The following is a 26,832-nucleotide window of genomic DNA, read 5'->3' as shown; positions in this document are numbered from 1 at the left end:
CCTATCAAACTACCAATGGCATTTTTCACAGAAGTGGAACAAAATATTTCACAGTTTGTATGGAAACACAAAAGACCCCAAATAGCCAAAGCAATCTTGAGAAAGAAAAACGGAGCTGGAGGAATCAGGCTCCCTGAATTCAGACTATACTACAAAGCTACAGTAATCAAGACAATATGGTACTGGCACAAAAAAAGAAATATAGAACAATGGAACAGGATAGAAAGCCCAGGGATAAACCCACGTGCCTATGGTCACCTTATTTTTGATAAAGGAGGCAAGAATATACAACGGAGAAAAGACAGCCTCTTCAATAAGTGGTGCGGGGAAAACTGGACAGCTACATGTAAAAGAATGAAATTAGAACACTTCCTAACACCATACACAAAAATAAACTCCAAATGGATTAAAGACCTAAATGTAAGGCCAGACACTATAAAACTCTTATAGGAAAACATAGGCAGAACACTCTATGACATAAATCACAGCAAGATCCTTTTTGACCCACCTCCTAGAGAAATGGAAATAAAAACAAAAATAAACAAGTGGGACCTAATGAAACTTAAAAGCTTTTGCACAGCAAAGGAAACCATAAAAAGATGAAAAGACAACCCTCAGAATGGGAGAAAATATTTGCAAATGAAGCAACTGACAAAGGATTAATCTCCAAAATTTACAAGCAGCTCATGCAGCTCAATATCAAAACAACAAACAACCCAATCCAAAAATGCTCAGAAGACGTAAATAGACATTTCTCCAAAGAAGATATACAGATTGCCAACAAACCCATGAAAGGATGCTCAACATCACTAATCATCAGAGAAATGAAAATCAAAACTACAGTGAGGTATCACCTCACACCAGTCAGAATGGCCATCATCAAAAAATCTACAAACAATAAATGCTGGAGAGGGTGTGGAGAAAAGGGAACCCTCTTGCGCTGTTGGTGGGAATGTAAATTGATACAGCCACTATGGAGAACAGTATGGAGATTCCTTAAAAAACTAAAAATAGAACTACCAGATGACCCCGCAATCCCACTATTGGGCATATGCCCTGAGAAAACCATAATTCAAAAAGAGTCATGTACCACAATGTTCACTGCAGCTCTATTTACAGTAGCCAGGACATGGAAGCAACCTAAGTGTCTATCGACAGATGAATGGATAAAGAAGATGTGGTACATATATACAATGGAATATTACTCAGCCATAAAAAGAAACGAAATTGAGTTATTTGTAGTGAGGTGGATGGACCTAGAGTCTATCATACAGAGTGAAGTAAGTCAGAAAGAGAAAAACAAATACCGTATACTAACATATATATATGGAATCTAAAAAGAAAAAGGTTCTGAAGAACCTAGGGGCAGGACAGGAATAAAGACGCAGAAGTAGAGAATGAACTTGAGGACACGGAGAAGGGGAAGCTGGGACGAAGTGAGAGAGTAGCATGGACATATGTACACTACCAAATGTAAAATAGACAGCTAGTGGGAAGCAGCAACATAGCACAGGGAGATCAGCTCGGTGCTTTGTGACCACCTAGAGGGGTGGGATAGGGAGGGTGGGAGGGAGACACAAGGAGATATGGGGATATATGTATATGTATAGCTGATTCACTTTGTTATAAAGCAGAAACTAACACACCATTGTCAAGCAATTATACTCCAATAAAGATGTTAAAAAAAAATAATACAGTAAATTTTATAAGCAGAAAAATTTGATACTTTTTACTAAAAGATTATCAGTAAAATTCAACTCAAAGTGGTATAGTAATACAGTGGTGTGCAGTAGTAGAAATATTGAAAATAAATTGGATGCTGGGGAAGAGGTTTTGTAATTCTGGTACAGCAAATATGTTTGAAAATATCAGTCCTTTATCAACTTTGATGCCATCTTGATTGTTCACCTAGAGGCCATCTCAGTAATCTGGCCATCTTTAGTAATAGGATGGAGTTGGAACAGGAAAACCATATCATCTGTGTATTTGAAATGACAGGCAAATTTTACTCTAACTTTAAATAATGGTAACTAGAGTATAGGGTCATTTTTCTAGGGAACTCTGCTGCTTCTAAAAAGGAAGCCTAGGACCTTGATAAGAAATGAACAAATTGTGCCTTCCAGAAAAAGAAATTTTAAATACCTCTTGTTTCTGTCAACATTTTTTTTCTTCCTCTCGAGTGGCTGAAACAAAAGTATGCCTAGAACTTTTATTTACCTGACAGGGTTTTAGCAAAACCAAAAGCTTAAAAGCTGAACACAAGGTGAATGGAAGATAGCAACATAGCAGAATTCCAATCTTGATTTTAGGAGCAAAACACAGAATTCAGGCTGAAAAGCAAGCTGATCTTAATACCTAGAGTCAAAAATTCTATTTTCTACCATGAACCTTTCAACTCTGAGCAAGAGCCAAGCCACCCAAGGCACACAGGTGTTCCCAGCAGATAATCTGACATTTCCCCAAGGTGACACAATGTAAACATTTGTTTAACATTTATTTAGGTGAGAACCTGACAGTTGCAACAGAGAAAAAGAGGGCTTTGGCTGGCAGGGTCCCTACTTGCAAGCCCCACTGGGCAAAACAGAAGTCCTGCAGATAACTGGGCCCATCGTTTCTGAAGGCAGTTAGGAGACTACTTGCTGCTACTGGATCCATGGGAGTGTCAACACAACCCTCCCCAAGGTCCCCAACTGGATCCTCTATTATTCCCAAAGCAAATATAAAAGTGTCCCTGAGAAAAGTTATGGTAGATTTAATTTTCTTCTTTTTTCATAAGTTTTTAGAGCTCCTTTAATCAGGGCCATGGGCCATGAGTGAACCTGCCCTTTAATCTATGGGAAACTAATTGACCATAAGATGCTGGACTCCTTGTCACAGTTTCTTCACTAAGTTCTCACCAGTCAGTTTAAATATCTCTAGTGATAACAACTCACCATTTCCTGAGACAACATTTCCATATATATACAACTTTAGTATCCATAAAGTTCTCACTTTAGTTAAGTTAGAATTTACTTCTCTATGACTTTCAGTTCCTGGTTCCATCTTTGCCCTGTGGAAGCATAGAGAAAAAGTGTGCTCCCTCTTCCAGTCGTGGCCCAGGAGATTGGAGGGTGGCCGTTGTGCACCCTCAGGGCCTCACATCTCCAGGTCCCCCAACTATTCTTCACATGAACAGATTCTGAACCACTCTCCTGGTCATTTTTCTTTAAACATGTTTATCACTGTTCTGTTTCTGCTCTGTACATGAACCTTACATCTAAGATTTTCAACTAGAGTTGACCTAAAGTCTTTTTAACTGATGCATATGAGTCAGTATTAAAAAGAAAGCACTGAACCACCAAGCCAATCCTCAGGAACAATCTAGTGTTTCCTCATCTATTAGATCCAGGATTTTGACAGAAATGAACAAGAACAAGTTAATGTACTTTAGCTGGTTGTTCTGCCAATTGATGCTCACTCAGAAGGAAGTTAAATCATCTCTGGGAATACCATTCAACTCAATTTAAAATTGTAATTATTTAACACATATATAGAATTTGATTTATGCACGAGTTTTCAGGAACATATCAATTATACAAAGCAATGCACAACCATTATCAATGGATTTTGAACTCCCATTTACCTAGACATTTAGGGGAGCTCCTTAATGGAAGAGTTTATTTATTGATCCATTTATTCCAACAAATATTTATTGAGCACCTACTATGTGCTGGGCACTGCTCTGAACACTGGGTATACAACAGTGTGCAAAGTCAGTAAGTTCTCTGCCATTGTGGTGCTTATAAAGTAAGACAGACAACATACAGACAAGCAAAAAGGGACACAGCCTTGCTGCAGTGAAAGACAATAGAACTACCGAGGGTGATCAGAGAAGATTTCTCCACAGAGATGTCTTTTGAACAGAGGGCATAGTTCAAGGGGATAGATCCATCCTGGCAAAGGCAGCAGCATGTGAAAAGGAAGCTGGGGAAAGGTGAGCATTTTTGAGAAAGGTCAGTGCAGCTGTGGCAGGGTTGATGACACCAGAGAAGCAAGGAAGGCTTCAAAAGCCATGGCAAGAAGTTCAGCTTGTAATATAAGTCTAAGGGAAAGCCCTTGAATGGGCAGAGGCAGGGGAATGACATCATCTAATTTGTGCTTTTATTTTTTTTCCCTTTCAGTTTTATTTAGACATAACTGACATACAGCACTGTGTAAGTTTAGGATGTACAGCTAATGATGACCACAATAGGTTTAGCAAATATCCATCATCTCATAGAGATACAAAATTAAAGAAATAGAAAAAAATATTTTTCCTTGTGATGAGAATTCTTAGGATCTACTCTCTTTAACAACTTTCATGTAATAACGTACAGCAGTGCTAATTGTGTTTTTAAATCATCATGTTGACAGCTAAGTGGAAAATGGATTAGAAGATGAAAAGAATGAGAAAAATATGCAAATCTTGCATCTCTGAAAGAGGTGATAAAGTTTATACCCTCCCAGAAACTCACACACCATCTTTGACTACCATATCAATAATAGTACTATTTATATTTAATAATAATTTACTTATTATTTATAACAATACTACTTATGGAGAAGTTACTGTGTGCTAGAGAGTGCAGAGCATATATGAGCACTGTATAAATCATTCTGTTTAATACACACAAACAAACCCTATGAAGTGGGTATTATCACTTTCATTAAACAGATGAGGAAACTGAAGGTCAGGAAGGCCAACTGAAGTGCCCAAGGTCTTATAACTGGCAATTGGCAGAGCTGTGGTTTGAATCAGGTTTCATCTGCCCCCCAAACTTTCAACTGCATTCTCTGCATTTACCAGATTAATTTCTGTAGTCTCCAGTGAACATATTTATTTGGGGAAAAGTATAGTGCTTTTGAAGAAGTTCATTTGAAGAACCTCACTCAACCTCTTCCACAATCCTATAGGGATTGAGTACATGACAGAAAACTGTCTGGTAGATCCCAGGTTTGACATAATCTTTAATCTCTAGTCATTTAGCTAGATAAAGAATTTTTTTTCAGATAATTTATCTATTTTCTTGACTAAAATGTGGATAGCAGAACCTGACATATCTTTTTTTGGGACAAGTTCAATTAGGTCTGGCATGAGAAATATTGACCCCAAAATAGATGCATTAGCTAAACTTTGATCAGGACTTGACGATCCAGGTATTGTGCTAAACGGTTTAATATGAGTTATCTTAGTCAAAAATCAAAAAATATGGAACACATCACAAATCTGCATGTCATCCTTGCCTTGGGACCATGCTAATCTTCACTGTATTGTTTCAATTTAGTATACATGCTGCCAAAGCAAGCACTAGATAAGAATTTTTTATTTCATGTCTACAGATGTTAAGAATATCTGCTAAGCACCTAGGGGCAAATCAACACTCCAGAGGAATAAAACCAATAGAAAACACATCCATTTTGAAATGTTAACGATTTATTTCACGAGCAAAGTTTCTCTGCAAAGTATTAGAGGATGTAAGTAGGGTAATGATGATCAGTCAGATCTCCTGGGTGTCTTCCAGAAGCAAAGCCAAGGCGGGACCTCTCAGGCCAGTTAACCCCACTTCAGCTTTGATAAATTCATAGACCTATTATTTCAACCCAGTGGGAAAGGGTGATAGTTACATATCAAAAGCATGTGGCTGCAATGTTTGCTTCCTCTTCCAAACACAGAGATTTTAAGTGTATCAAAAAGTCATCCAGAAATATCTGTTATTCTCCTGGCCTAGGAATTGTTCATCTCTCTCTACCTACATGCTGATATTTTTAAGCTATTCCTTCTAACCCACATATTTTTAGGGCTACCTAAATGGTTTATCAGCCAAATCTCTATACTTTGAGATATATTTCATTGAATCAATATAGTTATGGATTATCCTGTATTATAAGATATCCTTTAATTATCCTGTATTATAGTCCATGATATACACACTTATTTTTTAATAAATGAAACTGTTTAATTAAACTGTTAAAGTTCACTGTTATATAATATAGTTGAGTACAGTTGAGGTCTCAAAGGGACAGGTTAAAAACCATACTACTTATACATCCCACTATATCTTTTTAAAGTAAATTCTAAATGTTATTAAGTACCTATTTTCTCTAGGATGGAATATAAGCAATTCTCTATTATTTGAATAGTAGAGTAGTAGAGAAAATTAGTAGAACAAATGATCCAAAATAGTGAAATATAAGAAAAAATGTTTGATATGTAAAAATATAAGAATTATTTTCTACAATACATTTTACCTTTCTGAACTTATTTTGCTTATTAAATTTAGCTTGCAGGTCTCATGCACATGCTAAATGAAAGCAGAAAGCACTGGTCTGAAAGTACAATCATAAAATTAAATATAATAATGAATGTAATAAAATGTAGGACAAGTCCCTGAAGGATACCTGAAAACTGACTATAAAATATTACCCACTATAACAGAAAATGGAAAACTCTCCTATGAGAGCATTTCTCAGGATGAACTAGGTCAGGAGAAAAACAAATTTTACCTAAAAGTACCCTGAAGACTCTGAGCAGCTTAACTAGAATCTTACAACTGATTTAGCTGAGAGTAGAGATTGAATTATCAGAAAAAGGATGATCAAAATGAGTTAAGAGTCCCCTGGAGGCTGAATACACTCTCTTTCATTGTCTTATATGAAATTTATATAAGTATATATAAATTTCATGGTAAAGAGAGAACTTTCATGGTAAGGAGAGAAACTCTTTTATATAAGTATATAAATTTATATAAGTATATATACACACTCCTGAGTCCATAAAGAAATTAAAGCAAAGAGATGTAAGTGAAATTGTTTGAAATTAGGGAGAAATGGAATCCAACTCCAGCAGCCTTAAGTATTCTACCTAATTTTCTTTTAATCCATATAGTATCCTACATTTTTTCCAGAATCCTTCAATATTTAGCATATGTTAGAAATACTCTGTGCTCTCAATGTCATTAGTACTGCCCCTCCTTTCCAATCCACTGATAGCTATTGCTGACATTTACTGAGCTCTTCATAAAAAACCCGCACTGTCATTTAATCCTCATGTGAACTTTGTAAAGCACAATGATTATCTCCATTTTACAGATGAATGGGCTGAGACACGCGGCTCCAGAGCCTGTGTATTGAATGGCGACCCCCAAAAGACACGTCCATGTCCTAACCTCGGGAACGTGTGAATGTGACCTTACTTGGAAAAATGGTCTTTGTGGATGTAATTAAGTTAAAGACCTTGCGATGATGAGATCATCTTGGGTTATCTGGATGGGCCCTAAATCCAGTGACAAGTGTCCTCACAAGAGCAGACACACACACACAAGAAGGCCATGGGAAGATAGAGGCAGAGACTGGAGTGATGTGGCCACAAGTCAAGAGTGACTGAAATCACTGGAAGGAAACTGGCAAAGAAAAGAAGTGAGCCCCTCCCCAGGACCCCTGGCACAGTCCCCACCAGACTTTGGACTTCTAGCTTCTAGAACTGTGAGAGAATAAATTTCTATTTAAGCCACCCAGCTTGTAGTAATTTGTTATGGCCGGCCTAGAAAACTAAGACAATCACCACGTTATAATGCCACTGTTCTAGGAATATAAAGGGCCTCTCTACTACCATGCCACAGTTTGACTCTTGGGAAAGATCTAACAGAGTTTCTCTCTTTACCATGAAAGTACCCTCTGCAAATGATTCTTTCAGGGGAAACATTTTCCTCAATGTGGTGTCTGTTAATAGTGCTTCTATACTTACTTCTACAATTCTGAATCTATTGTTTCTTTTCTACTCAGTTTTTATTTTATGGCAATGTAGGTTTTTTCCAGTTAAAATAATAAAAACCTTCTCTAGGTCCATCCACCTCACTACAAATAACTCAATTTCATTTCTTTTTATGGCTGAGTAATATTCCATTGTGTATATGTGCCACATCTTCTTTATCCATTCATCTGTTGATGGACACTTAGGTTGCTTCCATGTCCTGGCTATTGTAAATAGAGCTGCAATGAACATTTTGGTACATGACTCTTTTTGAATTATGGTTTTCTCAGGGTATATGCCCAATAGTGGGATTGCTGGGTCGTATGGTCGTTCTATTTTTAGTTTTTTAAGGAACCTCCATACTGTTCTCCATAGTGGCTGTATCAATTTACATTCCCACCAACAGTGCAAGAGGGTTCGCTTTTCTCCACACCCTCTCCAGCATTTATTGTTTGTAGATTTTTTGATGATGGCCGTTCTGACTGGTGTGAGATGATAGTGAAGTAAGTCAGAAAGAGAAAAACAAATACCATATGCTAACACATATATATGGAATCTAAAAGAAAAAAAAAGTGGTCATGAAGAACCTAGGGGCAAGACGGGAATAAAGATGCAGACTTACTAGAGAATGGACTTGAGGATACGGGGATGGGGAAGGGTAAGCTGGGACAAAGTGAGAGAGGGGCATGGACATATATACACTACCAAACGTAAAATAGATAACTAGTGGGAAGCAGCCGCATAGCACAGGGAGATCAGCTTGATGCTTTGTGACCATGTACAGGGGTGGGATAGGGAGGATGGGATGGAGGGAGACGCAACAGGGAGGAGATATGGGGATATATGTATATGTATAACTGATTCACTTTGTTATAAAGCAGAAACTAACACACCATTGTAAAGCAATTATACTCCAATAAAGATGTTTAAAAAATAATAATAATAATAATAAAAACCTTTGTCTATTCAAAACTTTCTTTGTACATTAAATTAGTACAAATAACATGGAACCTATCTGCTCTTAAAAATGCAATTCATTTTCTCATTACTACTCTGAAAACTTTCTAACATTTTAATTCAGAAAATAATTGATGTTATATATGATTATGTACTTAACAGTGCTTTGAAATTTAAAAAACTGTATACTCACTATTTCAGATATTCCATAACATACTTTTATTGATTTACTCTCACTGAAAATTATTACTTCAATATAATATAATATCAAAATTACATTATTTCAATATAATATAATATTGAAATTGTATTATTTCAAAAAGGTGGGAATGCGTTCAAAGGTACAAACTTCTAGTTATAAAATAAATAAGTCATGGAGATGTAATGTACAGCATGGTGACTATGGTTAATAATACCATATTGTATATTTGGAAGTTAAGAGAGCAGATCTCAAAAGTTCTCATCACAAGAAAAAAAATTTGTAACTCTGTGTGGTGATGGATGTTAACTAGACCTATTGTAGTGATCACTTCACAACATACACATACATTGTATCTTTAGGTTGTACACCTGAGACTAATATAATGTTACATGTCAATTATACCTCAATTAAAAAAAAAAAGAAATGAGCTTACAAGACACATACACAAGTACACCGACTCACATGTTCTCCCCCACGCTCCCAAAAAAGAAAATTCTTTCTAATCCTATTCGATATTGTGCTGGACAGTCTCTGTTTGTCGCTCTGCATCTACCCTTCACCCTCCTCACCCTGCTCTGGGTTCCAGTGTGGACCGTAAGAATCACCCAGCATCTCACCCGTACCTGATTCAGATGAGATTGGGACTTCTGAACTGATGATATTGGGATGAGATTTTGGATCTCATCTCTTGCACTCATATCAATTGCTCACCCTTGCCCAATTGTTGTGGTTGAGTTCAGTTGGTAGGAAGCCCTGGCAGAAGAGAGGGCAGGAGGAGAGTGAGGTCAGGGCATCTATTCCTTCTTCTCTCTCCCTGCAGGACTGAAGGGCTGGCAGTGGCTGTGCCCCGCTGTCTCGAGTCACAGAACCTGGCTTGTCGGGAGACCCCCTGCCCACAACTACAGCTTTTTCCAGGTCTGCCTGCTCTTTGTCTCTTTCAAGTCTTGAGTAGTGGAACTGCATCGCATTAACATGAGACCCTGGTGCCTCTCATCCTTACTTGTTCTCTTAACCTTGCCCACACTGCCATAAATCGTCTCTTCAATAAACTCTTTTCCATCGCCCTTGGAGTGTGCTGCCTTCTACCGGACCCTCACCGAAACAGCTATTGACTACCCCAGCTGATGTCCTCCATCTAACAGCCTGAATAATTTCTTCCCATAAATAAAATTATCCCAGATTTCCCAAAAATGTCTACTTCAGAAGGATTACAACTGGTGTGGGATTTTTTTTTTTTTCCTTGAACAACAACCAAAACAAAAGGGGGTAGCTTGGGATGATTTTGTTCTTCTCAGACACTTATGCTACCACTGACTCTTATCACTGAATGCTTTTCGTTCCAAAATACCTGTCATCACCATCACCGATGCACTCGGGGAAGGCAAGGCTGCAGCCAAAAAGCATGATATGTTGATAGCAACCAAGGCGATGGAGGTACATGAAGAACTTGAGGAACTTCTCCATTTCCATGTTTTTGACAATAGAGAGGAGAGGTGTCAGCGTGGTGTGGTAGGGCAGCATCTGACACTGGCTGTGAGTGATGTTCATGCAGGCACCTGAGAAGGCAAGACAATTATGTTTAGGAAAAGACACATCAGAATTATATGTTTATAAACTCATTTGATATGATAGACTAATGTGTTCATACAATAAAATATATTCTGTAAGTCAGAATGATTATAGATATACAGTAAGGCACATACATACATAGCAGCATTATTTATAATTGCCAAGATACGGAAGCAACCTAAGTGTCCATCAACAGATGAATGAATAAAGATGTGGTGTATATATATATACACCACATCTGTATTGTATAATATGGGGAATATAACCAATATTTTATAGTAACTATAAATGGAGTGTAACCTTTAAAAATTGTATAAAAATAAATTTTTTAAAAAGAAAGCAAAAAAAAAGTGTGTGTGTGTGTGTGTGTGTCTGGTCATGAAATCAAGCTTCCAATACTCACAAAGGGATAGCATCTGTGTGCTGGGAAAATGTGTGGAAAAATACACTCTCACACCTAGCCAATGGGCAATCACTATTCTGGATCACAGCTGGGCAGGGCAATATGTATCAAAAAAATATTTTAAATATGCATAGCCTTTGACACTGTAATATTTCAAAAAATTTATAAGGAATTAATCATGGTTGTGCACATGGATTTATCTACAGGGATCTTCATCTCTGCACAGTTTATACTTTTTAAAAGATAGCAATCACCTAAACATTCAACAAAGGGAACTGGTTTAAAATATTATGGAACAAACAACAGAATGCTCAGCTACATGAAAGATGCTTTAGAAGACTATTAACTATTAATCACATAGAATGATGCTTATAATAAATAAAAATTGCAAATCACAAAACAATTTGTATACCATGATCCTGTTTTTAAAAATACATGATTATTCAAGGATTTCCAATCCTGCCCATGTTTAGGGTCAGCTCAGAGACTCTGACCTCATTTTCTTCCAAGCTGGCTCTCCTGAGAATTACCACCTCCATGGCCTTTCCTTCTCCTTCATGCCATACATTTGCATGGTTAGCCAAAAACTTAAGGGCACAACATTTTTTTGGACCTCATCAAACTCATAATACAAAATGGGAAATAAAAGAATCAGAGAAGAAGAAAAATCCAAATTAAAATCTGTATATAGAACACAGATAGACATAAACATGAATTCAGCTTTGCATGAGGGCCAAGGTGGGGAGTTTTGGGCAAGTTTCACAAGTATGACACTCAAATCTTTCAGGAGGGAAGTTAAAATGTATTTCAATTTGGGGAGCATTAGAGGCTGGAAGAAGGTATAGAGAGTGGACTTCAAAATGACACAATTATATGTACTGTGCTATAAGCAGAAAAGCTTGCTTAGAGGAGCTAAGAGTAAATTTATCTCCATCAAAAATATGAAATCATTCATGAAGAATTCAGTATCAAGAAAACATTTATTACAAATCAAGCTTGTGCCGGGCACCACAACAGGTACTCAGATCTCCTAGTTCAGAATTATCTCATTTTCACAACCCAGTAAAGTGATATCATATCTATATTACACATGAGGAAATTCAATATCAGAAACCCTAAGACATCTGCCCAGGAGTGCACAGCTATTATGTGGAAATCCCAGATCTTCAAACCTATGTTTTCTGAGAAATTTCCATTTGGAGCCACCTTAACCTAATGCAAAGGGGGTTATGATGTTAGAAACAGTTCTTAAAGAAGATAATTCCTAATGGCCCATGAAAGGAAGAGGCTAAAAAGCATATAGTGATATATCACATAGTCTGTATTTAAATTCATAGAAAATATACCATGTATTCTGATCACATTATCATTCATTTTACATTGCATTATTTTCTTTAGGGGTCATCAGCTTTGGGGTTTATACACTTGATTATAAACCATATTTGGTGAGATGACCAAAAGGCTCATTTACCCCACCGAGGCAAAGAAAACACTGAACACTGAGAGAGCATTTGAAAAATACATGATAATGAGGAAAATCATATTTTGGTTGGCTATACTATGTTCATGGCCGTATGAGTTGCACAAAAGAGATTTCCTAATAGCAAATTCCCTTGGGAAAAGAGAAAATGATAAAATAATAGTCTGAAACCTTAAAATATGTCTCAAAATAATTGGTATGGACAAAAATAATAATGTCTTATATAATGGTTTTCTAAAGTTTTCCAAAGCACTCTTATCAGGATTATAATCTCTCATTATAAATTAAGAAACTAAGGCTTTCATAGGTATGTAGGTAGATAGAAAGATGATGGATGGATGGACGGGATGGGCAGACAAATAGGTAGCCAGGGAGACAGACAAAAAGTGATTTGCAGGGACTTCCCTGGTGGCGCAGTGGTTAAGAATCCACCTGCCAATGCAGGGGACACGGGTTCGAGCCCTGGTCCAGGAAGATCCCACATGCCGCACAGCAACTATGCCCGTGCACCACAACTGAGCCCGTGCTCTAGGGCCCGAGAGCCACAACTATTGAGCCCACGCACTGCAACTACTGAAGCCTGTGTGCCTAGAGCCCGTGCTCTGCAACAAGAGAAGCCACCACAATAAGCCCGCGCACCACAGTGAAGAGTAGCTCCCGCTCACAGCCACTAGAGAAAGCCTGTGCAGCCAAAGATAAATAAATTAATTAATTTTTTTTAAAAGTGATTTGCAGACGGACACCCAGTCAGTAATAGAAGCGGGACTGATACATGTGTCCTCCACCTCTTAGGACAACATTCTTCCCACTATACCGCAGCTGTCAGCAGCAGAGCAAATGCCAAAGGAATTCAAAAGAGCAAGAATTCAATGTAGAGTGAACAATCAGGGAAGATTTAATGAAGAGGAAGAACTTGATTTGCTGGTTGAAAGATATCTAAGGTCTGGACTGGCAGAAGGGTTAAAAACTGAGAGAGAAGCGTTGACATATATACACTACCAAACGTAAAATAGATAGCTAGTGGGAAGCAGCCACATAGCACAGGGAGATCAGCTCAGTGCTTTGTGACCACCTAGAGGGGTGGGATAGGGAGGGTGGGAGGGAGACGCAAGAGGGAGGGGATATAGGGACATATGTATACATATAGCTGATTCACTTTGTTATACAGCAGAAACTAACAAAACATTGTAAAGCAATTGTACTCCAATAAAGATGTTAAAAAACAAAACAAAACAGGGTACTTAACGAGTGATAGAGAAAAATTACTACAAAGACAGAATCATAATTGCATGTAACACAGAATGACCAAAAAACTTGAATCTGGGCAGAAAGGTTCAATAAACTTAGCTGAGAATTTGCTAATAGCCAACAAATATAAAAGGGAATTACTCTTTAAGACTCTTGATTTCAGGCCTTTTATATTCAAGTAACTGTGTAAATTTCCTATCATTCCTACTGTCTCAACCTGTATGTCAAATATTCTTTTTTCCCAGAATGTTCCATTGTCTATGAACCATGTAACTCTAGTTTTGTATTTGTGCACATTCTCACTAGGGGCAAATGAGTTTTCATAAGTCAGCTACATGCTGGGCACCAGGCAGAGTCATTTCTCTGAGGGGAAAGGGAAGGGCACTTTTGGAAATGGACTCATTTATTGTTGCTGCTCCCTCTAACTTGGTTTTCATAGGGTAAAGAAAAGGGTGGAATGTTTGTTTTTCTTCCCTGAGAATTTACTACTGAGTCTAATAGAAATTAGAAGTCAGGGTTGCTATATAAGAATGTATAAAAAATACAATAGATGTAATTAACCATAGCATTCCTATAGACATCATAATGTGTCTTTTAAATAATAGTTACTTTAAATTGGGGAACTTGGGGAGGAGAAGTTAGAAACAGATCTGAAGAGCAAAATTGCTTCCTGATTCAATGGATTTCTGGTGAAGCAGAAATATTTATTCTAATTAGCTCCTAAATTCTAAAACAGCACTACTAATAAGGCACGATTTAATAACAAATTTTCAGAGTATGCACTGATTACAAGATAGGTCCCAATTTGAGAAAAAAAATTAAATATGAAAAATAAAATGCTGCTTGCATTTGAGAAGATAAGTTATTGATTTTTTGTTTTGTTTTCTTAATCTGACTCAATAGTTTCTGGATCAAACTGGGGCTTTCTCGACTCATATCACATTGCTAGTACTTCTAGATGCAGTAATTAGGAAGGAAAGATGGGTCTGTTTTAAGAGTTTTCCTTATGTTCATTTGGAAATTATGATAAATTCTGTGTTGTCTACTTCTGGAATTAGGTAATGTGGAGTTAGAAATTAGTTTCTTATATGAATTTTTTTTAATGTAAAATTAACTTAAGAAACTTCTGAGTTACACAGAATTTATTTCAACAATGGGTTCATTTTAAAATCCGTTAAAATCAAATAAAAATCATTTTTAAATAAAAGCAAAATAGTATCTAAACCATAATGATTATAACAGATAATAGTGTTATTAGACAGGAAAAATCTTAAATTAAAAATAATGAAATATCAACTTTCTAAAGTACTTTGCTATCTTTTGTCTAATAACCTAACAGGAAAACTTGGTAACCTTTCTGACTTCCTATGTATGATTTCACACTTAATTGAAGGACTACTGGTAAAGATTCCATTGTAACAGGAGGCAATATTTTATTTTATTTTATTTATTTATTTTTTTTAGGTTCTTTTTTTTTTTTTTAATGCTTTCCTTTTTTTTTTTAGTTTTTATTTATTTATTTATTTATTTATTTTTAATTTATGGCTATGTTGGGTCTTCGTTTCTGTGCGAGGGCTTTCTCTAGTTGTGGCAAGTGGGGGCCACTCTTCATCGCTGTGCACGGGCCTCTCACTATCGTGGCCTCTCACTATCGCGGCCTCTCTTGTTGCGGAGCACAGGCTCCAGACACGCAGGCTCAGTAATTGTGGCTCACGGGCCCAGCTGCTCCGCGGCATGTGGGATCTTCCCAGACCAGGGCTCGAACCCGTGTCCCCTGCATTAGCAGGCAGATTCTCAACCACTGCGCCACCAGGGAAGCCCGGAGGCAATATTTTAACAGAGCATGGTTGGTTTGCCCTAACTTAGCTAAACTGACTTATTTTAACTCATGAATTTGCTTCACAGGATTTCCTTATGGAGGCTTCTACATTTGTCTTACTTCCAGATCCTGAGAATTCGATGGGGTTGTAAAGGAGAGTTCTCTGTACACAGCCCTTTTCAGTGGTTTGGGAAGAAAGTCACGGCAGCGTTGGCCCTCTTCACACGTTTTCCTTTTCATTTCTGCCATCCAGTCTGTCAAATTTTGTTGCTGTTTTCCCAGATGATATCTCTTATTCCCACCTCTACAGTTTAAATCCTAGCCCTTTATGGTTATATCTCCCATTTTTATCTGAATATTTTTGTCCTCAATATTTACTGAAAAACTGTAACACTCCTGGCATTGTTCTTGGCCCTTTCACATACATTGGCTCATTTGCCCTCCTCACAAGTTACTCTGTTTCACAGCTGAGGAAACAAGGTTAAGTAATTTCCCACAAGATTCACACAGCTAAACCTAAATATCCATCAACAGAGGTATGGATAAAGAAGATGTAGTATATATATACTACATGTATATATATACAATGGGAAATAACTCAGTCATAAAAAAAGAATGAAATAATGCCATTTGCAGCAACATGGATGGACCTAGAGATTATCATGCTACGTGAAGCCAGACAAAGGAAAATAAATACATGATACCACTTACATGTGGAATCTAAAAAAAAAATTGATACAAATGAACTTATTTACAAAACAGAAATAGACTCACAGACACAGAAAGAAAAGACTTATGGTTACCAAAGGGGAAAAGGTGGGGAGGGACAAATTAGGAATTTGGGATTAACATATATACACTATTATACATAAAATAGATAAACAATAAGGACCTACTGTATGGTACAGGGAACTATATTCAATATCTTGTAATAATCTGTAATGGAAAAGAATCTGAAAATATATATATATATAAAATACACACACACATATATAACTGAATCACTTTGTTGTACATCTGAAACTAACACAACATTGTAAATCAACTATACTTCAATAAAAAAATTTTTTAAGTTAAAAAAGTTAAAGATTCACACAGCTAATAATGTCAAAGCTGAAATTCAACTCAAGTCATCCTAACCCAAATGCAAGTCTCTTTCCATCAACAGCTGTGCCCATAATCCAAACATTATAGTTGAAGACATCGTCTCCCGAATTTTTCCTTTTCTTGTTAAAGTTATTGTGACACAGTACTGCTCATTTTATTTTTACTTATTTATTTTAAAATTTATTTATTTATTTTGGCTGCGTTGGATCTTCACTGCTGTGCGTGGGCTTTCTCTAGTTGCGGCGAGCGGGGGCTACTCTTCATTGTGGTGCGCGGGCTTCTCATTGCAGTGGTTTCTCTTGTTGAGGAGCACAGGCTCTAGGCACGCGGGTTTCAGTAGTTGTGGCACACGGGCTCAGTAGTTGTCATTCGCGGGCTCTAGAGCGCAGGCTCAGTAGTTGTGGCACACAGGCTCAGTAGTTGCGGTTCGCGGGCTCTAGAGCGCAGGCTCAGTAGTTGTGGCACACAGGCTCAGTAGTTGCGGTTCGCGGGCTCTAGAGCGCAGGCTCAGTAGTTGTGGCTCGTGGGCTTAGTTGCTCCACGGCATGTGGGATCTTCCTGGATCAGGGCTCGAGCTCGTGTCTCCTGCATTGGCAGGCTGATTCTTTACCACTGTGCCACCAGGGAAGCCCCTCCCCTGAATTTCTACCACCCTCAGTGGGGCCCCATGAGATCCATGGAGGCAGGTGGGGTCTTTTTTACTACTCATTCAACAAATACTTATTGAGCTCCTACTCTGTGTCAGGCACTGCTCTAGGTGCAGAGCAAATGACATGACGCAAAACAAAGTCCCTGCCCTTATGGAGCTTATGGTCTAGTCAGGGGAGACGAAAAACAAACACAAATAAATATTGTCTGGCATTGATATACACAGTCATAGTCCTAATGCTCAGCAAGAAACAAAGAAGCAGATGTGCCTCTTTAAAGAGAGACTAATATCACAATAAATCTATTCTTACTAGGACAGGACAAAGGACTATTAGTTTTGAAAGTGAACTCCTTCCTTAAGAAATGTACCAGAATTAAATATTCAAGCAGCACAAATACGTATTATAAAATTCAGATGCCAGTCTTTTGATTTCCAATAATTCATATTCATGCTCAAGCATTTTGCTTGTTGCACCCTGTCTTCATTGTTCCTATTATGATATTTAAGTTGTCATCATTTCATATTTACTACAGATTCACAGCCATCAAATAAGAGCATCAAAGGGAAGCACATGTCTTCCCTCCACTAGATTAATCATAGCAGCTCAGTTGCCCTTCGGGGGTAAGAAGCCACAGCAAAGACCTGCTTCAAAGAACCAGCCTTCTCGGGGGACAGCAAAAGTTCCCATAAACATCCCATTCAAAGTGCTCCTGGGCCTCATTATAACATTATCCTAATTTGTTTTCATTATAACAATAGGACTACCTGTTAAGATCTTGTTTATTTATGTGTTTATTCTCAGTATCCTTCCACATCCAAGTAGAGTCTTTGTCTTGTGACTAGAAACCACTGGATACCAAAGAGTATACACCCAATAGTTATTCACTGAATGAATGAGATTAAATGGAACAATGTCTTCACTACAAGATTTCTTACTGAACAAGATGGAAGTAGACATGAAAAAAGCCAGTATATATGAGACCCTAGGGCACTAATGTTGATGGCTAATATTGCTACAAATGTTTTTAACAATCTGTTCCCTAGAACCTACCAAGACATAGGGAACCATCCCATCCTGTTCCCTCCACCAGATTTGATTCCTATCTTGGACTCCACTCTGGACTATAGTGCAGTAGTTGAAAGTAAAAGAGCAGGAATTACCCTTCGATCCTGTAAAAGGCAAATGTCCCATTATCCTTAGGCATACTCAATTCTTCTAGCATGAGACCTCACCATAGTAGAGAAAAAAAGGAAGCTGTGCTTACAAGCTGTAAAGGCTGGAGAAAGATGAATAGATGAACACCTTTATGCCAGAGCTGCAAAGAGCTCTGAGGAAAGTGGGGGTAAAAATGACGGCTATAGCTGCCAAGACGAGGCTCAAACACTGTAAACTATCAGAGTTAAGTAAGAGCCAGCTACTTCAAGACTGAGATGCAGAAGCCAAAATCTACCTTGAGCCTTGGTCCCACCCACAAGGCTGTGTGACCTTGGGGAAATTACCTAACGTCTTAAAACCTCCTAATCTGTAAAGTAGAAATAATGATGTGAATGAGAGGTTGTGAGGATCAAATTTGTCAACAGAGATAAAGAGCTTACGACAAAGCCCTCATACTGCTGATGTTCAACTGATATTTCAACAGCATTGGTGTCTCCAGCAAGAAAAAATATACGATTCAGAGAGAGGATAGGATGAGATAAGCTTACTTTGCAGTAAAAGCCTAAATAAACCATTAGTATCTATTCAAGTTCTCTCTTAATAAAAAATACATCTTAAATTTCATTTCTACTTATTGTTTTATAGTAAAATAAAACAATTTAAGGCTAAGGAAATAGATGAAAAAAATCCTTGAGTACTTTCTAGGCTGAATGTTTGCTAAGTGTTTTATATACAGCATTTTATCTAACCCTCCCACAAGCCTATGAAAAAGCTGTTTTTATTCACATTTTACAGATACTGAGACAGATTCAATGAGGGTGAGAAAGTATTCAAGGTTACATAGATGTTAAGTTGTAGAGTTGAAATTAAAATCAAGTCATGCTGATCCCATAATCTGTTCCTGTCTACTGTATCATTCTGTCAAGATACCATTAATTTTAAACATCGTAAACTTACTTCATTCATTGTAAAATATTTAGATGAATCTCTTTGGATTCAAGCAATAGAGCTGCTTCTCCATGATTAGTAAGCACTAAACCTTCTCAAAGAAAACACTGAATCTGCTGTTAAAAAACAGGTTACCCGTCCTCACTGAGGGACGAATTGGATTGGGAATGCTTAGTGTCTATTCCTGGCTGTATCATGAAGTCCACCCAGGTCAGGACTACATCAGCAGAGTGGAATAATGAAGGTCATTCTCTAGTCTAGATAACTCACACGAAAAGTAACATTTTGCGAGAAGGATTTCTGAGACAAACCAATTTAAAAGGATATGGTGTACCTTGGAAGATCCGCAAGGGGGTTACAGTAGGATAAAAAGGAACAAAGTTACAGACAGGGCCTCTCTATGAAGATCCTGGCTTTTTAACTAACTCTAAACATCTGTGAATCCGAACATATTAACTATTTGGTTTCTCATAAGAGAAAATCAATGAGACAAAAGTAAGACACACTTTCTTAATGAGTTATCTGTGACATTTGTAAAAAGTCTTTATAGACATAATCAAGGCATAGGTAAGCCAAAGTCTTGCTAATTTACACTCACACAAAAAAGTGAGTACCAAGGATAACGCTGTGTAAATTATCAGACTTAAGTAAGAACTAGCTACTCTTGCCAGGAGAAGCATGAGGTTTAGGGTTTAATGTTCTCTACATAATTACATCTATTCCAGACCTAACATTTTTAATGCAACCTCGAGCCTCTTGGTGAAGTCTTTTGCCAATCCTCAAGCTTTCACAGTCGATATATATATATATATATATGTCATTCTCTCCTGTCATTCATACACACATCCATACTACCTGATTCTAAGATGTTTAAATGGTAGCTAAATGCTCATAACTTGATGGAACTCATTCATTCAACAAATTCAATGCTTTGACACAGTAAGAGGCCTATATTTTATTGTAAATTGATTATTCACATTCCATAGAACTAAGTAACATGTAACATTTCAGCTGTCACATCTCCATCTGCCAGTCATTTTTCATTAATTTTAAAAGAACTAGATTGTGTCCCCATATAATTATCTATCTTAGGATTATGAATGATTGAATAATAAAAATAATTCAAATTTATATGGTGCTTTCAAGTTTGTAAAACACCTTTCCCATACTCAGTATGATGGTTCCACAGTCTGATTCAAATTCTCCTTTATTTGTCTACATTTATGTGGCCTTTGACAAGTTACTGAAATTCTCTGTTTATCAGTTTCCTCATCTATAAAATGAAGATAAAAATATCTGTGTTATGGGGTTAGTGTCAGGATTAAATGATATTTACAAACGCCTATCATTAGCACATACGATAAACTATAAAAGTGTTTGCTATTATTATTATCTCATTTGTGATTCACAGAAACTGTGAACTAGACGGGAGAGAGATTTGTATCTATGTTATGTAAGTAGGAAAACTGAGACAGAGACATTAAGCTTTCATTCTGCCCTCTTCCTATATATATAGGATCAAAATTCAAGGTTTCATCAATTGGTTTGGCTTACTTGCAAAATAAAATAATGCTGGGTATTATTTTTAAAAACACTCATTGTTTAAAAACATTAGTTATTCATTGAGAAAATATTTAAGTCTCTATTAAATAAAGGCACTGGGCTTGGTGCTGTGAAATTAAAAAATAAGAACTTGAAATTAGACCACATTTTATTTATTTAGCCAAATTATACTTTAATACATATGAAAATTGTTTTTTAATACCAAGAATGGTACAAATAAATTCTATAATGATGAGAATATAAGAAATTACTTAGTGGCACAACATGTTCATTGATTTCAGAGTTTATTGTAAAAATCATTACCTCACTTGTGGTTAGTTTTAAACTTCGCTGTTCAAAAATGTAATGAGATTTCAGTGGATTTCCCAGCCTTGTGTAGTTTTATTGGGAATCTCATTTCAGGTTTAGTAACAGTCAAAACTTAAGTAACAGAAGAATAAATGACAGGGCAAACCTGCATACTAAGGTCTGTATTATACCAGCTAGGTATTGTGATTCTTAATAGATTTATAAAATGCTCACTCAGATAACCCTTTTTAACCCACAATACACTAAATTTAAAATCTGTAACAAGTCAGCCTCAAGTTGAGCTGATATTGACCTTTTTATTCTCTGAATTTACAAAGGAAGATTTTACAGGGAATAAGATTGTAAAGGAGGGTGTGTTAGAACAAAAGGAAATTTTTTTTGGCCACACCCATGGCATACAGGATCTTAATTCCCCAACCAGGGATAGAACCCATGCCCCCTGCAGTGGAAGTGCAGAGTCCTAACCACTGGACTGCCAGGGAATTCCCTCAAAAGGAAATGTTTAAAATAAATTTCTAGTGCTATTTTTTGGAATGCATATGACATATTATTTCTTTTTAATAAATATACCTTTTATCTCATGACAAGGCAATGGAATATTAGAAAGCAAAACATGAGCAACCACTCAACAAAAAAAAGGGAGGGAGGAGTGGAATGGTTCTTATCAGTTATATCCTCAGCATTACCTCCCCATCCTTAACTAAATAGCAGCCATGACGTTTGGGAGGCCTTTCCCTACCCCCAGCTCCAGGTGTGGGTCCTGACTGGCCAATGACAATCAGCTCATGGCATTGCCCGGCACTGTGCTTAGTTCAAGGGCAGATAGGAGAATGAAGTTGGCCCCATCACAGTAAAAACCCAGGAGTAGAACAGGCTGCATAATTTGAGCATACCCAGGATAAAATGAAAATGTGGGGTCTCTTGGTCAAAAATTATTTTTATATTATTTTATTTATTTATATCATTCATAATATTTATATTATTGCTAATAATTTCAACAAGGCAACAGCAGAACATTAAACAGAGTATGGAGTCCGTCTATGCTCAGGGCTCTGTACAATGGCACAGGTCGGCATGCTTAGGAAGCCGGCTGATCATCAGAGAAGAGTCCTCCCTCCAGGAACCTCTACAGCTCTCCACATAGGGATATTTAAGCAGCAGGCCCAGGATCTCTCTATCACTTTTGGTAAGAACTAAAGGTGATCAGTTTACGAGAGTTGGGGCCTCCAATTCAGTCTGAGGACTTCTGTTTTTGTATATGACTTGAACGTGTCAGAGGCAGAGATAACCAAACACACAAGCAACCCTGGCTTTGTCCACACATTCAAGCATTGCATAAAAGCAGTGCCTCTTCCTGGGAAACGAGATGTGTCTGCACACTGCATTTCAACTCCAACTTGCAGAGTCACACATTTCTCCAGGGAAACTGCCCACACTCGTGACTGGTGAGGGGCCCATGCCCTGCCCTTCTAAGTAGCCGCTTCTCTCCCAAGGTTAGCAAGGACGGAAATCATGGTCTAGTGCCAGTGTTCCAACTACTGTGCTGAAATATTTGCTGCCTTATACCTGCTTCTAAATTACAGTGTACAGAGCAAGGCTAATCCATCACAAGTCGGTCATTTTGAGTCCTTGATACGCAAAGAGTTTCTCAAAAAAAACATTAATGACTATATTATATCTTCATTATGGATTGATTAGGGGAATTTGGTCAGATTAAAGCTGAAGACATTTATTGGGCATTAAAGTTTTTCTTCTTTATCAAGAAGATATTAACAAGAAATTTTGGACTAGTTTCTTCCTAAGTGTTACCAACTATAGTAGATAATATCAATACATTTGTCAGATGATAAAAAGTAGGACTGTGTGTGAAACCTGGCCTTGAAAAATGTAAATTCTGAAACATCTCCACTCCCTGCTTTTTTCATGTTAGGATGGAAATGAAAATAACTGGAATAGAGGGCTCTGGGATAATTAAGCCAAAAAAGAGAAACATGGAAAGTTTAAACATGGAAATGAATGTACAGAGTTGGAATAGCAAAGAAGCAGAGTCAAAATGAGTAAGGCTGCCCCAGATTCAAATGGGGCAGATATAATGTGAACCTAGAGAGGTGGAGATCTGAAGGGTGAAATGGAAGGCAAGAAATACCTGACACAAGGGGGCAATGTTGAATCAATTCTGTTTCTGGAGACACTAATTTTTTCCTATAATTGAGAAATTTTGTATTATGAATTTTAATAATAATGAATTAAATATTTAATATAGGGTTTAACATATTGGTCTATAAAGACTGCTTTCTCTAGGTGATTTTCCTAAAACCATGAAGTACAGTATTTTAATTACAAACTAGTTAATATCAAAATTCCTTTGTGCAAACAATACAGAGAGCAGCCCAACTCTCAATTATGGGAGCAAGTTTAAACTCTACTACAAATGGCACTAGAAAAAAAACACCTTATAAAAGATCCTGAGAAAATTGATAATATGTTGATAAGGTGAAAGAGGGCACATGTGCATTCATTGTACTAGTCTCTCTACTTTTGTGTGTGATTAAAAATTTCTGTGTAAAATGATTTTTTTTAAAGAAAAGATTCTGAAATATTGTTAACTAAGTAATCTGAAAGCCCACCCATTATAAACCTCCAGAAATTTTTGGTAAAATAAAACAAATGTTTTTACATAAACAGCTGAACTCTCCATAAAGAAAAGGAAATCTCAAGATTGCAGAAATGCAACAGTGAACTGAAAACAAGAGCAGTGAGTGTGTGAGATGACATCACAAGAATGAAGAGCACATGGGTGAACATTTCATGAGCAGATATTGTAATGGCCCTGTCTTGGAGGAAGTCATCAGTCTCAACAAAGAGAGGAGGCTTTGAATCCATAGGAATTTTGTGTGTGGGGGGGGGGGGGGGGAGGGCCCCCCACACACACACAAAAAGCAGGAACTCAACTATCTCAGCCATATGATGAGGGAGCTTGTCTGACTCTGCCTAGACTCTGATTTGACAAAAATCTTTCTTTGGGCTCTTCTTACTACAGCTCTGGCCCTCCCATGGGTTTGAATTTACAACTACACATGTGATCCAAGAATCCCCCAAGCCAAAAATTAACATAAAAATTGGCCCTGGGACAGTGATACCTTGGGGTGACTGCTCAAACCAAACACAAAATTGTCCTAAGTGACATGCCCTGAATCCTAAAAAGTTTATAATCTAAAGTCATAAAATAAACAGAAAACAATTCACTAGGGGAAGGAATAATAATAATCATTAGTCATAACCAGCAGCAATAATTGAAGTCTGAGAACTTCAGACAATTGAACAATCTGATAGAGGCTATTAAATAAGTACGAATAAAACAACTAAAGACAAAAAGGTAGTAATTAAAACCATTTGAAAAAAATGACACACTATAAATAAAGAACTAGAAGATTCAAAAAGAAACCAAATAGAACCTCTAGAAATGAAAAATATTATGAACATTATAATTTAATTAGCAATAATCATGCCTTGGATAAACCTCATTGTCTATGATACTGCCACTGCACAAAGCTGAACATTATAATTTAAAACTCAGTGAATAGATTAAAATAGAATATTTGATACTGCTGAAGAGAGAACTAGAGAATTAAAAAATAAATCTGAGAAAATACACCAGAATTCAGCACAGAGATTTATAGAGGATGGATGAGAATGTCCAACATAAGAGTAATTAGAGATCCAGAAAGAGAGAACAGAAAATCAGGAGTGAGGATATATTCAAAGAATTAATAGCTGAGAACTCTCCCAAACTGAAGAAAGACCTGAATCCTCAGATTCAAGAAGCACACCTTCTAAACAAGATATATAAAAAGATATCTACAATAATAAATGCTGGAGAGAGTGTGGAGAAAAGGGAACCCTCCTATACTGTTGGTGGGAATGTAAATTGGTATAGCCACTATGGAGAATAGTATGGATGTTCCTTAAAAAACTAAAAATAGAGTTGCCGTACGATACAGCAATCCCACTCCTGGGCATATATCCAGAGAAAACTCTAATTCAAAAAGGTACATGCACCCCAATGTTTATAGCAGCACCATTTACAATAGCCAAGACATGGACACAACCTAAGTGTCTATCAAAAGATGAACGGTAAAAGAAAATGTGGTATACATATATACAATGGACTATTACTCAGCCACTGAAAAGGATGAAATAATGCCATTTGCAGCAACATAGATGGACCTAGAGATTATCATATTAAGTGAAGTAAGTCAGACAGAGAAATCCAAACATCATATATCACTTTATGTAGAATCTTTAAAAATTGATATAAATGAACTTATTTACAAAACAGAAATAGACTCACAGATATAGAAAACTTATGGCTACCAAAGGGGATAGCAGGGGTGGGAGGGAAAGAGATAAATTAAGAGTTTGAGATTAACATATACACACTACTCTATATAAAACAGATAAACAACAAGGACTACTGTATAGCACAGGGAACTATATTTAATATCTTATAATAACCTATAATGGAAAAGAATGTGAAAAAGAGTAAACATTATATGTGTGTATATATATATATATATATAGAGAGAGAGAGAGAGAGAGAGAGACAGAGAGACAGAGAGAACTGAATCATTCTGCTGTACACCTGAAACTAACACATTATAAATTAACTATACTTCAATTTAAAAAAAAGAAATCTACAATATATCCCTTACAGTGAAACCAGAAAGGTAAAAAATAATAATGTTTAAAGCATCCAAAGACGAAATCCAAGTTGTCTACAAGGAAACAAAAATTAAACTTGCATTAAAGTTTCTGATAGCATCATAAGAGTCCAGAAAAATGTGAAATAAATTCTTTAAGTTGATGAGTGAAAAAAAATTGTCAATCTAGAATTCTGTACCTAGTTAAACAATAGTATTGAGGGTGAAATAAGGATAATTTTAGACAAATAAAAACTGGAATAGCCTCCACTGAAAGAACTTCCAAGGAGTATATTTAATTAAGGAGAGAATTTAACCCAAAAGGAAGAAGCAGGATGCAAGAAATTATGGTGATTATTATATTATGTATACTTGAAATCTTTCATAATATTTGAAAAGAGTGTAAGAGCCTTCTTTGTTTAAACACTTTGTTAAATTACCTCAAAATTTTGGATGTTGAGTACCACTGGCTACAGTATCTATTTATTCTTATAGAAACCAGAAACCTAGGGCTTACTGCCTCACTTCCTCAAAAACATAGAGAAAAATAAGAGTATCCTCCAAATTTTGAAATTTGAAAAAAGAAAGAAAGAAAGAAACCCTATATCTTGGATGCACAAAGGAAATAAGAGAGAAAATGATATAATTTAAGTTAAATTGTATTACTGAATTACTCTGATTTCAGAATTTTAAACTATATATTTGTTGCTTACATATCCTATGTAAATCTTAATTAAGATTTTATATTATTATAAGATATGCAAAACTGCCTATGTAATTTAGCTGTGAAATGAGGTAAGCAGAAGTGGAAATTTATTTTAAAACAATTATAGGAGATAGGGCAAGATGGCGGAAGAGTAAGACGTGGAGATCACCTTCCTTCCCACAGATACATTAGAAATACATCTACACGTGGAACTGCTCCTACAGAACACCCACTGAATGCTGGCAGAA

General features: G+C 36.7%; 1 protein-coding gene, 1 non-coding gene and 1 pseudogene across 2 annotated transcripts in view; all 3 read right to left on the bottom strand.

Annotated features, from left to right (window-relative positions):
- Positions 1 to 26,832, bottom strand: part of CORIN (corin, serine peptidase) — a 267,360-nt gene that overhangs the window by 172,456 nt on the left and 68,072 nt on the right. The window contains exon 4 of the mRNA XM_059923062.1: positions 10,276 to 10,483. Coding sequence (XP_059779045.1) covers positions 10,276 to 10,483 — 208 coding nt within the window. The remainder of the gene's footprint in view (positions 1 to 10,275; positions 10,484 to 26,832) is intronic.
- On the bottom strand, positions 5,222 to 5,327 carry LOC132366842 (U6 spliceosomal RNA). Its single transcript, XR_009503564.1, has one exon. It is a non-coding gene; the product is annotated as a U6 spliceosomal RNA (small nuclear RNA).
- LOC132366808 (U4 spliceosomal RNA) lies at positions 24,621 to 24,732 on the bottom strand (annotated as a pseudogene).

Source organism: Balaenoptera ricei, chromosome 5, assembly GCF_028023285.1.
Source record: "Balaenoptera ricei isolate mBalRic1 chromosome 5, mBalRic1.hap2, whole genome shotgun sequence".
Taxonomy (NCBI): Eukaryota; Metazoa; Chordata; class Mammalia; order Artiodactyla; family Balaenopteridae; genus Balaenoptera; species Balaenoptera ricei.
This window is presented reverse-complemented; position numbering and strand designations above follow the sequence as displayed.